The 16,445-nt window shown below is 40.9% G+C and overlaps 1 protein-coding gene across 6 annotated transcripts in view; it reads left to right on the top strand.

The window, feature by feature from the left end:
• The window catches only part of Reps1 (RALBP1 associated Eps domain containing 1), a 76,830-nt gene that overhangs the window by 28,962 nt on the left and 31,423 nt on the right, over window positions 1-16,445 (top strand). For all 6 annotated transcript variants that reach the window (XM_059272709.1, XM_059272707.1, XM_059272706.1 and 3 more), the window contains exons 2-5: window positions 11,642-11,765; window positions 15,081-15,277; window positions 15,405-15,558; window positions 16,018-16,142. In XM_059272709.1, coding sequence (XP_059128692.1) covers window positions 11,642-11,765; window positions 15,081-15,277; window positions 15,405-15,558; window positions 16,018-16,142 — 600 coding nt within the window. The remainder of the gene's footprint in view (window positions 1-11,641; window positions 11,766-15,080; window positions 15,278-15,404; window positions 15,559-16,017; window positions 16,143-16,445) is intronic.

Raw genomic sequence — 16,445 nt, 5'->3', positions numbered from 1 at the left:
GTAGCTAACCCAGATAATTCAGATGGAAGAGGTTGGAACTCTAATAGAAAGAATAAAAAGTATAGATTACTTGGTCATAGTGTTGGATGGGCAGATCGTGTTACAGGATGTTGGGTAGTATCTGTTAGTCAGTTGTTGCTTGCGCGTCTTCCTTTGAGAAATGTCTGTCAAGGTCTTTTGCCAACTTTCAGTTAAAAGATTGATTTTGCCCATGAAAGTTTTAGAACTCTTCATATATTCTGGATGTTACAAACATGTTCCTGTTCTGAGAGTCGTCTCTTCACTGTTGACTGTTTCATTTGTTGTGCAAAAGCTCCTTACTTTAACATGGTCTCTTGTCAATTTATGCTTTTGTTCCCTCTGTTGTGGGTGCCCTCAAAATACTTGCCCATTCCAATGTCCTAAAGTATTTTCACATTGTCTTCTAATGGTTTCATCATTTCTGCTCTTACATTTAAGTCATTTGGGGTTGATTTTTTTTGTAGATGAGCATCATAAGGGTCTAGTGTTTCTGCATGTGATGGCAAGGGAGGCTTTCCTACTCTTGGTGCACACGTAAGGTAGTACATGATGGGGAACAGGACAGCTGGGTATGCTCACACAAGCCTGTAGTCCCAGCAGTCAGGCTGAGTGAGATGACAGTCATTTGGGATATATAGCAAAACCCCATCTCAAAGAGGGGAGAGGAGGGCTGAGGAATAGTGTTTGCTGTGCAGTCATAAGGCCGTAGGCTTGATCTTCGGGGAAAATCTGGGTGTGGTGGCAGGCACTTAGAATCCCAGTGCTGGGGAGATGGAGACAAACCCCTGGGCTCACTGGACCGTCAGCCTAATCCACTTGGTTAACTGCAGGCTGTAAGAGTTCCAGTCTCGAGTGAGGAATGACTCCTGAGGTTGACCTTTGCTGCTCCACCCCCACCCCCCCAATACACACAAGATCAATCCCACACATAGGCAGCAATCCCACTACTGGATATATATCCAGAAAAACTGTAGTATTTCAGAGAGACCTCTGCACCCTCATGCTTATTACAACACTGTACCGGTAAGTTTTCTCAGGTCCCGCCCAGCCCTGAGGTCCCTCAGCCATTTATAAAATAATCATTCAGAGGCTTAATATTAATTATCAACTCTACAGCCTATGGCAGGCTTCTTGCTAGCTAGCTCTTACAATTTAATTCAACCCATAACTATTGATCTATGTATTGCCATGTGTTCCGTGGCTTTACCTGCATCCCATTACATGTTGCTCCTGGGATGGCAGTCTGGTGACTTCCTCACTCCGCCTTTCTCTTTCCTGTCTCTCTCCTTGGATTTCCCACCTGCCTCTAAGCTGCCTTGCCATAGGCCAAAGCAGCTTATTTATTAACCAATGGGAACAACATATATTCACAGCATACAGAAATACATCCCTTAGCACAACACTATTCTTAATAGCTAGGAAATGGAAACAACTGAAGCATCCCTCAACTAATAATGGATTTAAAAAGTGGTACATATATGCAATAGAATACTCTTAAGCCACATAAAAGAATGATGTCCTTTCATTTGTGACAGCGTGAGTGGAAATAAAAGTCGCTACACTAAGAAAGGTAAGTATTCTATGATTTTACTCATATGCCAGATCTAAAAAATTGATTGTACAGGAGTTAGCGGAGATTGGGAGAATATGAAGGTGGACCAGGGAAAGGATATTGGTCAATGGGCTTTAAGTTAGAAAGGAGAAGTTCTGGTGTGCTATTGCACAGTAGAGTAAACCATAGTGAACTTCAGTGTACTATATTTTCCAAAAAGAAGAAATGTGTTTGGAACATTTTCATCACAAAGAAATGACAATCATTAGAGGAGACAGGAGTATTTAGCTAGACTTAAATATTATATAGTGCTTATATTTGTCAAAATACCCCATTACACCATTAACAGATACTCTTTCTGTTCATGTGGGTTTTGTTGTTTTGTATCAGCTACAAACAAATAAGCCAGTGGTTTCCTTAATCACATCACTCAGGAAGCTAAGACCAGATAATAGTGAATTTAAGGCCAGCCTGGCTACAGAGTGAGACCTTGTTTCAGAAGTACAGTAAGATAAGCTTAATCTTTAAAAAGTTACAGGAAAGAGAAGAATCGTGATGGTGGGTAATGACGGAAAGACAAACTTTAATAAGCAAATCCAGATTAGAATATGATCTTGTGAGAGAGAAAAAGTGAAATTAGAGAGGTAGGAATCATTGACCTAGGTAAGATTGGGAAGGGAGAATGGGGCTATAGTATGGGAGCCTTGAACCCTAGACTTAGAAGTTTGTCCTTCAAGATATAAAATTATTTGGAGCTATACTTCAGGACTATTAATTGGCAGTCTGTGCAGGAGAGGATAGAGGCTACCGTGGAGCTGATCTCTACTCATCATTCCCTCTGTGAGCTCACAAATACAGATTGACCTTGTTGGGAATTGTGGGTGCTGGGAACGTAAGTGGCCTTGTCCGCTCTCTGGAATCTCACTCTTTGGACAGTAAGTCAGCGAGCAGTAGGGCAGCGCCTGAGGTCGAGGTGCTAAGACTTGTATGACGAGAACAAGTAGAGGTCAGGGAGCCAGCCCATGCCGGATGTAGCAAGTACAAAGTCTCTGGTGTGGCGGCAGTCTTGACTCTGAAGAACAGTCACACTGGTGCACTCGTAGATGGGGACCTCAGAAACTGCTACCCTGATTACTGGTCCATCATCTCAGTTTTGAGTCATCGTGCCAGATAAGATCTTATTGTAAGACTAATACATGAGAATTCACTGATGGCATCAGATGACAAGATCTTAGGTAAAGTGATTCATCAATGGCCTGATTTTTTTGAGAATCTAGATTATCAGGCAGCTGAAATTCCCTAGGACAATTCTGTAAGTTCAATAAATAATTATCATGTATATATGACTATCTTATTATATATGCATGTGATTATCTTACACAAAACCTGAATTTATCTTCTTTTCCCACAGTGTGCTTACCTATTTGCTAGAGGTTATGAAATATTGTATTTTTGCCATTTACTTTATTTGTATTTTCCAGTATTTGCAGAATACTGTCTGGAATGAAATATGCAAAGAATGGTTCATGTGTTTTGTTTTTGAGTCTACATTAGCATTTCAAAATGAAAACATAGAACAGCCTAGTCATACAGTTTTTTTTTAAAGATTTTTTTTAATTATGTGTATGCATGTGTGCCTGTATGCTCACATGAGTGCAGAAAACCACAGAAGCCAGAGGAGTTGTGTCTACCTGGAGCTGGAGTTACAGGCAGTTGTGAGCTGCCCAACTGTGGTGATATATTATGTAGCCTAATAAAGTTGCCTGAGGATCAGAGGACAGAGCCAGCCACTAGATTAGACACAGAGTCAGGCAGTGGTGGCATACACCTTTAGTCCCAGCACTTGAGATCTCATGCCTTTGCTTGGGAAGCACACACGCCTTTAATCCCAGGAAGTGATGTCAGGGCAGAGAAAGGTATATAAGGTGTGAGGAAACAGGAACTCACTCTCTTTAGGCTGAGGATTTTGTAGAGGTAAGAACTAGTGGCTGGCTGTTCTGCTTCTCTGATCTTTCAGCTTTTACCACGATATCTGGCTCTGGGTTTTCTATTAAAAGACCATCTAAGATTTGAACACCACCCAGCAGAGGTGGCGACAATTGAATTTCGGGTCCTCAGGTCCTCTGCAAAAGCAGCACATGTGTTTACTTGTTAAGCCGTCTCTCCAGGCTAAAACATTTATTATTACTGTTATTTTTATTTCTATGTTTGTCTGTATTTGTGTATACTACTTATTTGTAGATACCTATAGAGGCCAAAAGGGGGCGCCAGATACCCTGGAGGTAGAATTAAAAGCAGTAATATATCACTAGACTTGGGTGCTGGGAACAGAACTGGGGTCCTCTAGACAAGTAGGGTATACTTAACTGCTGAGCAATAATCTCTACAACTCCCAGATACACCTTAAAACAAAACAACAACAACAAACCCACAAAGATGACATTACAAAGTAAAAATGCTTGTGTATGAGTTGTTCTCTAAATCCCTGGACTCAGCATTCCTTCCTCTCCTCCCTTTGCCGACTTCACTGGTCTCTTAAATGTGTTCTCAGTACGTGCTCTAAGAGAGGGAGTTCACAGTGTTGGCACCAAACATTAGCTCTGTGTTCTGGGTAGACCTTGAAATCACGGTCCTCCCCCTACACCTCTAGTTCTGGGATTAGAGAGTTCCAGGTTATTGTTATACTGTCTCCCCTACCCACCTCACTTTCCAACCGGATAATGACTAGAAAGGGAAGACCTGCTTCTGTTATCTTCTGTTTTGAGGCAGTTTCTCAAGTAGCTATGTAGCCAAAAATCTTCCTGCCACTGCCTCCCAAGTAGTGGGATTATGAACCTGCATCAAACACTGATTTGTGTAATGATGGAGATTAACATAGAACTTTGTGCATGCTAAACAAGCATCCTGCCGACTGAGCTACATCTCCAGCCCTCTACTAGGTTTTATGTTAAAATTGTTCATAGTTTTATTTTGTAGAGAGATTAACAGTTTCCCGGGTGATCCTATCTCAGGATGATGGAGAGTTTCCATGTATTCCTCATTCTGGTTTTTGAGTCTTGATGCTCAGTGATTCAGCTCACAGATTTAAACCCATACAGGAAATTGGACATGTTTTCTCTCGGTCCTTTCTTACCTCAAATAGGAGATACTTTCCAGTCACTGTTTCTGTTCTTGACATTTTCTGCTGTCTTCTGTTCTGAGGATAGGAATAGAGTTTTCCTGTGCATGGCTGCTCTACATTGTCAGCGTGCAGGCTTGAGAATGGGGTGGGAGAAGAAAGGCAAATCTGGTTTGTGCTTTACCCTTGGGTGGGCCTCTGGCCTTAGGCAAGTTGGTCAGTCTGATGCTCTTCCTTCTCTGTGTAGTTATCATGAGTTCCACTCTGGCATATTTTTTAATTTACTTTGTTAAGGGTGTTTTTCCTGCTTGTATATCTGTATCATGAGCATGAGATCCTCTGGAATTGGAGTTACAGGCAGTTAGTTGTAAGCCACTGTGCGAGTTCTGGGAGTTGAACCTGGGACCACTGGAAGAGCAACCAGTGCGCTTCACTGCTAAGCCATCTCTCCAGACCCTTTACTACATACATCATTCTTCAGGATTGGATAGAAACTCTAGACTGTTGAGCACCAGCCTAGCGTTGTGTGTGCTCAAGGCATAAGAACACTGCTCGAATGCTTTGCTCGGGGAACAGTTGGGGAACTATTATTGAAGAGCTGTTCTTGCTTTGTGCAGTTTTAAAACTAAATCTGGTGGCGTACAAGGTACAGGATTACAACTGGAGACTGCTGATGAAGCAAAAAAATGCAGACTTGGCACCAAGGGAGAAGTCTCCAGCCCATACAGAGAACAGAGCAAACAAGTTCTAACAGTGGTGTTCCATCACGTGAGAGAAAAACATGCCACTTTTCCTTAAAGGCCTGTAATATGTGATTATTATATCACAGTGAACTCAGTTCTGTTGCCTAAGTCACAATCTCATAATACTTAAAAGATAATGGAAGATTTTTCAAAAGACTTGAGATCAAAAATTAAAGTAAAGTCCAACTGGGCAGATAGCTTGGTGATAAAGTATGTGCTTAACATGCACAGAGCCCTGAGTTCATTTCCTAAACACACATAATAAACAACATGTTTTTTATAGTGAGCAAACCCCCGAGTTCTCAGGAAAACGCAGTTTTCAAGAACAAGTGTCTGGAGTACCTGCTCTAAATCCATGGTGGCTAGGGTAGTAAAGGAGAAGTGATGATATTTGAAGACCGTCTCATTGAACGTCCGCTGCAGCCAGATGAGGGAGTGTGTTATCTTCCTTAGTTTACGTTTGCACACGCTGATGCACAGTAATGTCACATGACAGGCTGAGTACTGTGTGAGTGATGAAAGTCCCATTCTGTGTCCACTCATCTTACCGATCTTCCAATGAGCTGCAGTCTGTTTCATTTGCCTTTTGCAACCCCGACAGTATGGACTTTGGGTGAACAATAGGGAACAGAGCATTTATGACAGAAGTCAGTACAGACTGTCTTAGGAGTGAGGCTTTGTTTTTCTTTTACACTTACTTATTTGGTATTCATGTGTGCACGCACACAAGCCCCAGCATGTAGAGACCAGAGGATAACTTGTGGGAGTCCTTGGGCTCCAACACAGATCATCAGGCTTGACAAGTGCCTTGACTGGTCGCGCTGTTACTGGCCCTTTCCGAAGCCAGCACTGACTTCTCTCTCTCCTCTCCGGCCACACAGCCATTTTCTGTGCTGCTGAGGAGGAGGAGGAGGAGGAGGGGTGTTAGAGTCCCTCAGAACTTAGCACTGGTATTCACCTGTTCCGAGTGTGTGTTTAGTTGTAAGTTACATGTAGTGTGTGGGTGTGTGGGTGTGCGTGTGTGCGTGTGCTCCGGCATGTGTGTGAAGGTCAGTGGACAGCTTGCAGAGGTTAGTTCTCTGTTTCCAGCCCTCTTTCTCCACTGAGCTGTCTTGCTAGCCTGCGCTCAGCTGCCTTTTCCCTTTGATTCAGTCTGGGACCCAGCTTTCAGAGTGGTACTGCCTACATCTAGGATGGCCTTTCCACTTCACTTAGCCTAATCTAGGTAATCTCTCCAAGACAGACCCAGAGGCTTGTCTCCGCAGTGATCCTAGACCTCATTTAGTTGACAGAAACCTGTGTGTTGATGTAAAAGCCCTTAGAGTTAATCATGATAAAGCCGCACACTGGGACCATATGTGTGTAAAACATGCTATTTATATGTGCGTTTATGTAATACAATAAAACGGAAAGAATATATGACAGAAACGATCAGTTCTGATGAGGATTGTAGAAACTTTGAATTTCTTAGTTTTTATTTATTTCCCTGTGATCATTAAATTTATAGTGTTAAAAAAAAAGCTTAAAGGTTTAGCTATCAGTGGTATACCAACAACCACTGCCTGCCCCTGGGTTTCCCAGGAGAGTTTGATATCTAATAGAAGGGATCTGGGAATGTATATCCTAAGAGGAATTCCACATGTTCCTTGTGGTCAGGTAACTAACCACTAGAGGAAGAGTGAGCTGCCCACAAATTTGTATAATTAGTATTTGGATAAAATTACCCTAGATAAGAAATTATAAGAACGAGGCTATCTTGAATGATGTTGAACTACTAAATAGCAAAAATTGGAAGTCGTAAATGATTCTGTAGGAAATGTTCAAATAGCTTAAAAAAAAAACCCCACTTATTTAAAATAACACAAGCAGCTAAGGCACATGTGAGTTCCGTCTGCAATTATAGGTGAACTCTAAGTCTTCCTGGAATACCTGATCCTGATCAGTTTGAAATACTGCAGAGTGTTAAGAGTAAGGATTGCTATATTAGTTATAAAGGAAGAATATACCTGTTCAAAAACCAAACATTGCATTATTTTTAAGTTTAAGATTGTGATTATAATTTTATAAATATTATTTGGAAAAGTTAATATACCACAATAAAGGAAATTCATTCCAAAAATCAAAGTATAGTTCCATATTAGGAAATCTGATAATTTATAATAGGCTAGAGAAGAAACATAATCTTTTAGTTTTCTGCCCAAAATACATATGGTAAGATTATTATTTATAAGCCGGGCGGTGGTGGCACACGCCTTTAATCCCAGCACTCGGGAGGCAGAGCCAAGCGGATCTCTGTGAGTTCGAGGACAGCCTGGTCTCCAAAGCGAGTTCCAGGAAAGGCGCAAAGCTCCATAGAGAAACCCTGTCTCGAAAAAAAACAAAAAAAAAAAAGATTATTATTTATAGCGGGCGGTGGTGGCACACGCCTTTAATCCCAGCACTCGGGAGGCAGAGGCAGGCGGATCTTTGTGAGTTCAAGGCCAGCCTGGTCTACAAAGCGAGATCCAGGAAAGGCGCAGAGCTACACAGAGAAACCCTGTCTCGAAAAACAAAAACAAAACAAAACAAAAAAGAGATTATTATTTATAGTTTTTAAAATAGGACCCCCCCCCCCAAAAAAAAAAGAAAGAACCTTCTAAGAGTGAAACTAGTTCAGTAGCATAAACTGCTGCGGCAGGATGTTGGCCAGAAGCTCCGCATTGACCGCCAGCAGCAATGGTGTGTTCAGGTTTGGAACACGGCTATAGAAGGGTTGCCTTCCTGAGTAAAGTCTCCAGTGAGTCTGACAGATTAAAGATTATTTAGGAAAATGAATGTCAGTAGCCCAGGGGGGGAAAAAAAGAGGATTGCCTAGCCCTGTTATATATTTGTCTTCTCAAGCTAAAATAATTAGAAGAGTGTGATACAGGGCCAGACTGCACAAGGAGTCCAAAATACATGCAGCTTGGCATTTCAAGTTATTGCAGAAATGCTGATTTTTCAATAAAAAGGTGATTTTTTTTTTTTTTTTTTAAGGATTGAGTGACTTGCTTTTCATTTCAAAAACAAATTCTGGTTTTGTCAGACTTAAATTTTCAGTATGGCAACCCCAAAAGCTAGAAAGCAGAAGAAATGATAAATGGTATAAAAATGGTAACATTCTATGACCAGGGGAGCTCTTCTTAAAAACGAACTGGAAAACTGCATGTGTGTTACGTAGTGAGTGGCTCTTGCATGAGTCTTCAGCTTCATCCACTGATACCCCATCTCCTCTCCCTACCACACCCTCATCTCTCTTTAATTATCCTTTCATTCTGTTCTTGTTGGAATCTCAGCAGTTTTAATGAGACTTAATTGGTACTAAGTAAATATCATTGAGTGAGTTAATTCCACACAGTTTGGAGGTCAATAACTGTAATATAAAACTTGCTGAAATAATAATGAAGACTGCTCTGTTGGAAACTAGGAAAGGATAAGTTAGGAAGTTCAAGGTAGCTAACAGTTGTAATCTTCAGTAAGTAGAAATTAAAACAGAAATGGGATTTGGGGCCTTTTGCAAAGAAATATTTTTATTGAGAATTTCATATTTTGGTCTTTTGCTCCAAACTCCTCTCTTTAATTTCTTCCAAATCCTTGCCCACCTCCTTGCCCCCCCCCCAATTAATAAGCCATCAAATACAATTTATATTTCCATTTAATTTTGAATGTGGGCCATCCAGTGGTGCATGGTCAACCTAATAAGAACCCTTAAAACCGAGTCTCCCCGATTCAGAAGCCATCAGCTGTCCATAGTTCCTCAGTTAGGAATGGGGCTCATGCAGCCCTCTGACTCCATGTTAGGATGTTGACTGCATTGATCTTGTTCGGTCAGCCACAGCTGCTGTGGTTTGCTGAGGGAGGTGGTCCTGGTATGTCTAGATGACTGTTTGGCCCAGTCTTCTCTGACCTCTGGCTCATACTGCTCCTCTTCTGTCATGGTGCCTGACCTTGGAGAGGGGCTTTGATATAGATGTCCTATTTATATCTGGGCACCCCACTTATTCTCTACACTTTGACCAGTTGTGAGTGTCGCTGCACAAAGAAACTCTGAGGTCTGAGAGCTACATTAATCTACAGGTATAAAGGTATGAATTTAGAGGGCACTTTAATACTGTGAACATTTAACAAAATAATAACAGATTCATTCCTAGGGCCTGTGAGCTCCCAACCATGGGTCCTTGCCCATATTTATAGTATTAGGCATGTATTTTCTCCTGTGGAGTGGGCCTTAAATCCAATCAGAAAGCAATTGGTTACCCTGTTAATATATAACATTCACAACACTATTGCAGCTGTGATTGCCACTATGATCATTACTGCAACTCACAAGATTCACATGACGAGTTTCCCCACCACCACCGTCCTGCATAGCATCTTTCAGTACCATGAGAGCTAGCCAGTAAGAAAGAAGCTTCCTGTCAGTACTGACCTGATCTCTGTGAGTCCTGTGACCAGTGTGTTGGGGTCTTCAGCAATAGGGCTTATCATCAAGGTCTAGGGCAACCAGGAGCAATAACCTGTATTGTTTTGGGGGTGGGGAGGCTGGTCTCTGGGACACCTCTTACTACCAGCTACAAGAGAGGTAATCAGCACATGGCACTGAGCTTTTTATTTGTTGACCTATGGCTTCTAGAACGAGTATAATCCCCTTGGTAGGGTTACTTCAATTAAACTCTTTCATATGGAATATATGTAATTATATTATGTATATAAATATATATAATAAAAACAATAGGTTTCTGTGGAGCTTTTTCAGCTCTTCCTAGCATTAGTTAGCCTCCCTCCTGTGCCCTTCCTGCCCTCCCGTTCCACCCTTTCCCTACATAACCCTCCCTCCCCATGACTCCTCCTTTGTTGGTCCAGCCCCTGTGTTCTGCTGTCCCCCTCCCTTAAGATCATGGCTTCCTTGAACTCTCTTCTGATTTCTAACAGCACTTGGCGTCTTCCCCTGAAAGTCAGCACACAGCTGTGATCTCTTTTAGGTCTTTCTTTTATCTGACATTAACTGGAATGTTTTAGATGATTTGCTTCATAAACAGAACTATCTAAGATGGGTAATGATTCCCAAAGAAGCCTTAGGTGCTCAGAAAAGGGGGTGATTAGGACAAAATTACACTAAAAATGTGGCTTTTCCTTTGTTAATTCTGTGTTTTCCCCTCATAATTTTCTAGTGGTTTCTTTCACCTGCTACTCTGAATTCCTTTGCCCATTTACATTTCTGCAGGAGCGCATGCCCCTTAGTGGCAGGACTAAGGATTTTTTTCCAGTGCTAATGACTCAACAAACATAACTTTTTTTTTTTTTCATTTTATGGAAACAAATAGTTATTGCTATGATATTACTTACCCATTAATAGTTTGTTGTTTTGTTTTTTTGGTCTTTCAAGACAGGGTTCTCTGTGTAACAACAGCCTTGGCTATCCTGGAACTCACTCTCTAGACCAGGCTGCATTAATAGTTCTTTTTTTTTGCAGTTCTGTAAAAACTTTCTTCAGACTAATAGCACATTTTAACTATATCTTCCCTTCATTTGAATGTTTCAAGTATTAGAAAATTGTTAAACAAAGGAATTTGTACTTGGTGCTTATTTTAAGATGAGTTCATTTTGTCTAGACCCACTTCATCTTCTTGAGCTATGATTTCATCTCATAATGTGAAATCTCCTTGCCTGTAGTTGTAGTCTAGAGATAGTTGAATAACTACAGTGATGAATTCAGATCCTTGAGCACATTCATGTTTTAAAGAACAGTAGTAAGACCCTATTAAATACAGCTGGGAAAGCCAGAAGAAGGAAAATAACTCTTAATCTCAACTAACAGACTGGTTGACAGGCTTGGGGTAGTTTTCCAATTCATTCCTATGTAGTTAGATTGTGTAACAGGACTTTCCCCTATGTGTAGCCTTAGCATTGTCTCTCATGTTAGGTCCTTTCTGATTACAACTTTAAGTGGCCACATGCTAGTCTATTTTGTATTACTTTTGATAAAGAGTGTAGCTGGTGTGCTTTTCATCTTATATAAAATCAATGCCTATTGTTTTTAAACATGAACGTAAAACTTGAAGGAACTGGTTGTTACTTGAGATAGTAAAGAAATAATTCAGATTATTAGAAGCAAGTTGGATGATTATTTACTGTTGGACAAAGAATTTTTAGCATAAATCTTAATGTTAATACTGTATTCTCTTGTAGATCATGGAGCTTTGTGGTGCAACAAGACTTGGTTATTTTGGAAGAAGTCAATTCTACATTGCTTTGAAACTTGTAGCTGTTGCCCAGTCTGGTTTCCCATTAAGAGTGGAAAGTATAAACACAGGTAAACGTTGTTGGATGTTTTTGCTCTTTTGACGGCCCACCACCCAGTCCCCAAATAAATCATACACGGAGACTTACTCTTAATTATAAATGCCTGGCCTTAGCTTGACTTATTTCTAGCTAGCTTTCCTTAACTTAAAATTAGCCCAGCTGCCTTTTGCCTCTGCACTTTCCCCATTCTCTTACTTCTGTAAATCTTACTCTTACTCCATGGCTGGCCGTGGAGCTGGGTGGCTGGCTCCTGATGTCCTTCTCCTTCTGGCTACTTCTTTCTCTTCCAGATTTCTCCTTCTATATATTCTCTCTGCCTGCCAACCTCACCTATTTCTCTGTCCTGCCTTACTACTGGCCATTCAGCTCTTTGTTAGACCTTCACGTGTTTTACACAGGCACAGTAACACAGCTTCACAGAGTTAAACAAATGCAACATAAGCAAAAGTAACACACCTTAAAATAATATTCTACAACAGGTAAATGTGAAATACATGAATAACCAAAATGAAAATATTCTTCTAATTACAAATGAAGCCAAAGTCAATGTACTTTTGAGTCTTCCTATTATAATGGCTCTTGTGACCTTGAAATGTCATGACCTAGTTGTCACCTGTTGATATGTGAGAACATTAGAAAAACATGTCTATCTTATATCTGCTACGCTGAAGAATATGCTTAACCTCCCAATGTATGCCATGCTTTTTAAATTTTAGTTTTACTTTTTTTATGTGCCTGCATGTATGTTGTGTACCATGTGTATGCCTGGTGCCTGTGGAGGTCTAAAGAGGGTGTTGGATCCCCTGGAACTGGAGTTAAGGACAGTTGTGAGCCACCATGTGGGTGCTAGGAATCGAACCCGGGTCCTCTGCAAGAACAACAAGAAGTGCTCTGAACTGCCGAGCAGTCTTCCAGCCGCCGCCTCCTCCTCCTCCCAGCCTCCTGTGCAGTGTGCATTTGGTGACAGTGGTAAATGGCTGTTTCCAGAGTTCAGTAAAACTTGCCTAGGAAGAATTTAGGTAAATACTTTAATGAAGGTGAATGATAAGTAGTGACCTTGATATATAGCTTCCTTATTTTAGTCTTTTCTGTTTTGGTTTTTAGTGTGTGTGTATGGGGATGTTTTCTCAGTGGGCCGTAGCCCTAGTCCTCATTTATTTTGAGACAGGGTCTTACTAAGTTTCCCAGGCTGGCCTTGAACTTATTCTGTAGCTTAGGCTGGCCTTGAGTTTGCTACTCCTGTCTCAGTATCCCAAGTAGCTGGAATTAGAGGACTGAGCCACTCAGACCAGCTTCTTTTTTATCTTATATTTGCTGGCGTTTTGTTTGTTTAGAACAAGCTCTCGTTAGAGTTGGCAAAATGGCTTATTAGCCAGTAAAGGTATTGACAGTCTGTTTCAAGCCATTGTGCCCACATGGTAGAAGGAAAGAATAGACTTCCATGAAGTGTTCTTTGACCTCCATGTGTGTGTCATGTGCTCATGCACCTGTCCTCGCATGAGCAAGCGCTCATGCACACACAGAGTGAGTAAGGAAGAAAGAGGAGTGAATGTAAAAAATAAACAACCATTTCTAGTTAATAGAGAGAATATTAAAGTCTTCGCAAACTGAAACCTCATTTGCCCACCTTATAATGTCTGCCGCAGATAATTCATTTTTTTTCTGTTATTAGAGGCTAGTTGATGTAAAAGAAAATATACATTCTATAACGAGAGATACCGAAGTGTTGTTTTATATTTTTCATGGAGAAAGGAGAAATGAGAAAGTACGAATTTCTGCAGTATTCAGATATTTCAGTCAGTCTTCCTATGTAGCCTTGGCTGGCCTCAAACTCAGGACCTGCTGAGGTTACAGGTGCTTCCCAACAGGCCTGATGAAATGGATAGTGTCTGAAGTATTAGCTTAGCTTCCTAGCACCTGGAAGTTTTCACTATAGTCTATCCTCTGGCTTGTCACCCACTCTTCTTGTATTGAAAGCTTAAATTCTTCTCAGAGAATTTTGGATTCTTCACATACGTACTAGATACACTTAGCAGTTTTATTCGGGGTCTGTAGAGAAGCAAAGAGCCTTGCCAAGCTTGGGGGACACGTATCTTTAATCCTAGCACTCAAGGGGCAGAGGCAGACAGATTTCTGAGATTTCAAAGCCAGCCTGGTCTACATAGCAAGTTCCAGGCCCACCAGGACTACATAGTGATAAATAAAAGAGAGACGAAGCTAACTGTGTTGGCCAAAAGTACACTTTACTCTGAAAATGGTTCTGTAGTTGTGTTTTTCTAAAGTATGAGTTATGGTCAGCCTGAAACAGGCTGTCAGTTTTTTATCTTCTGTTCATAATTGGAGAGGCCAGGCAGATTAAAGGCGGTGGTGGCACATACCTTTAATCCCATCACTAAGGAGGCAGAGGCAGACAGCAGACAGATCTCTGAGCTCAAGGCCAGCCTGATCTGCAGAGTGAGTTCCAGGACAGCCAGGGCTACACAGAGGAAACCTGTCTCAAAAAACAAACAACAACAAAAAAAAAATTGATGGAGAACATTGGTAGTAAAAGAGTACTAAGCCAGACTGAAATGAGTAGATAGAATGTCGTGTACTCAGCTGGGCATGTTGGGCACACAAGGAATTTCCTTCTAAATTAAGCTAGTCTCAAACTTAGAGGTCTAGCCTCTCCTTCAGTTAGGACTCTAATATCTTACTTAAAACCATTGTACAAGTACAAGCAGCCTAGGCTGTGGTTCTGGATGATCCTGAGTTCCCTGTTGCTACTCAGCAATCTCAGAAGCTCAGGTTCTTTGTAAGTAGGAACTTTGCATGATCAATGCAATTATTTTACACACACACACACACACACACACAGAGAGAGAGAGAGAGAGAGAGAGAGAGAGAGAGAGAGAGAGAGAGAGAGAGAGAGCGCGAGCGAGCGCTCTTGCTTGCTGCCCATCAAAAAAATTTTTGTTTTATCATGTCTTTCTGGGTAAGAGTCTTCCTAAAATGTTCCCAGAAAGATAATGGTCTAAATTTAGTAGTGATAGGGAATATCTAATTCACCTCTTATTTCATCTTTTCATATGGGTGTCCTTTTTATTTTAAAGTAATACAGGTTCAGCATATCTAATTAGAAAATCTAAAATTCAGAATATCTTGAGCACCAACAATATGCTCAAAAGGTTTATGCCATCTCAGATTGGGGTTTTTATGAGATGCCAGCCCATAAAAATCATGCAAATACTACAGAATTTCCATAAACTCTGGAATTTGAACACTTTTGTTCCCAAGCATTTCAAGTAAGAAATACTGAATATGTAATCATTTTTATGGTTAACAGTAAAGGATCTTCCTCTTCCACGATTTGTTGCTTCAAAGAATGAACAAGAATCTCGCCATGCAGCCTCATACTCTTCAGATTCTGAAAACCAGGGCTCTTACTCTGGTGTGATTCCCCCTCCTCCTGGCAGGGGGCAAGTTAAGAAGGGACCTGGAAGCCATGATGCCGTTCAGCCTCGTCCATCTGCAGATCAGCAGGTATCCACATGCATGTGAATGTCATCAGCCAGTGTCCTGGGAGAGGTTTACTTACAAACACTTGTTGGTATTTGATAATTAAAATGTCACCTCAGAATGAAAATTTTTAAAGAACGTTTTTCCGTAGGAACCTGCATCTCCAGTAGTTTCACCCCAGCAGTCCCCACCAGCCTCTCCACACACGTGGAGGAAACATAACCGCCACCCCAGTGGGGGAAACAGCGAGAGACCCCTTGCAGGACCGGGGCCGTTCTGGTCGCCTTTTGGTGACGCACAATCAGGTATTTAAAGATTCCTTTTGTAAAGTAAAAGAAATTAGTAGCATTCCTCTAAGTATTATCTCCAAATCCTTTTTTTCTTATAAATTAAGTTAACTAAAAGCAGACTCAGTTATGAAATTTGTAGGTAGATACATAGCTTTGGAAAGTAGCAGTTACATCTGTGATGCTTGGACAAGAGTTTATGGGTGCCAGGTAGCCCGAGGATACAATGAATAATTATTTCCTACAATGTTGGCAGTATAGAGATTTTAATATTGACAAGGAAAAACAGAATGGCCAAAAAGCTTTAAACGAAACACTTTGAATTAAACAGAAAGGATTCCATTTCCTCACAATGATTTAGAGAAAAAGGGAAACTATCACAATGTCTACATGATAGTTCATTGTGATCGCAGTCAAACCTGGTAACAACTCCTTGTTTCTTCAACGAGTCAGCGTGCTCCTCCGTTCTCCTTCTAGGCTCTTCTGCTGGTGATGCCGTGTGGTCTGGGCATTCCCCTCCTCCACCTCAAGAAAACTGGGTCAGTTTTGCAGATACTCCACCAACCAGTACTCTTTTAACCATGCATCCTGCTTCTGTCCAGGTGTGACATTTTATTGGAATTGCATTTTTATTTGCTTCATTCTAAGAATCACTGCAGTCATTGTTTTTATACTTTGCTATTGCAGGTTTTACAAATGCAAGTTCACTCTTACTAAAAAAAAAAAAATCTAAACTCTGCTCTGTGCTGTTTCTTCAAGTCTGTTACCCACAGAATGTTCCACCAAGTTTTGCCTGATTTTATTTCTGTTTCTAATTCCCTAGTAAAGTTTTAAAAGATTTCTACATCTGGGAATATATTCGCTTGGCTTTCTTAGCACATTATTCATAACTTTCTGTTGCTTAC

Source organism: Peromyscus eremicus, chromosome 8b, assembly GCF_949786415.1.
Source record: "Peromyscus eremicus chromosome 8b, PerEre_H2_v1, whole genome shotgun sequence".
In the NCBI taxonomy this organism is placed as follows: domain Eukaryota; kingdom Metazoa; phylum Chordata; class Mammalia; order Rodentia; family Cricetidae; genus Peromyscus; species Peromyscus eremicus.
Note: the sequence above shows the minus strand (reverse complement) of the source record. Positions and strands in the feature narration are given on the sequence as shown.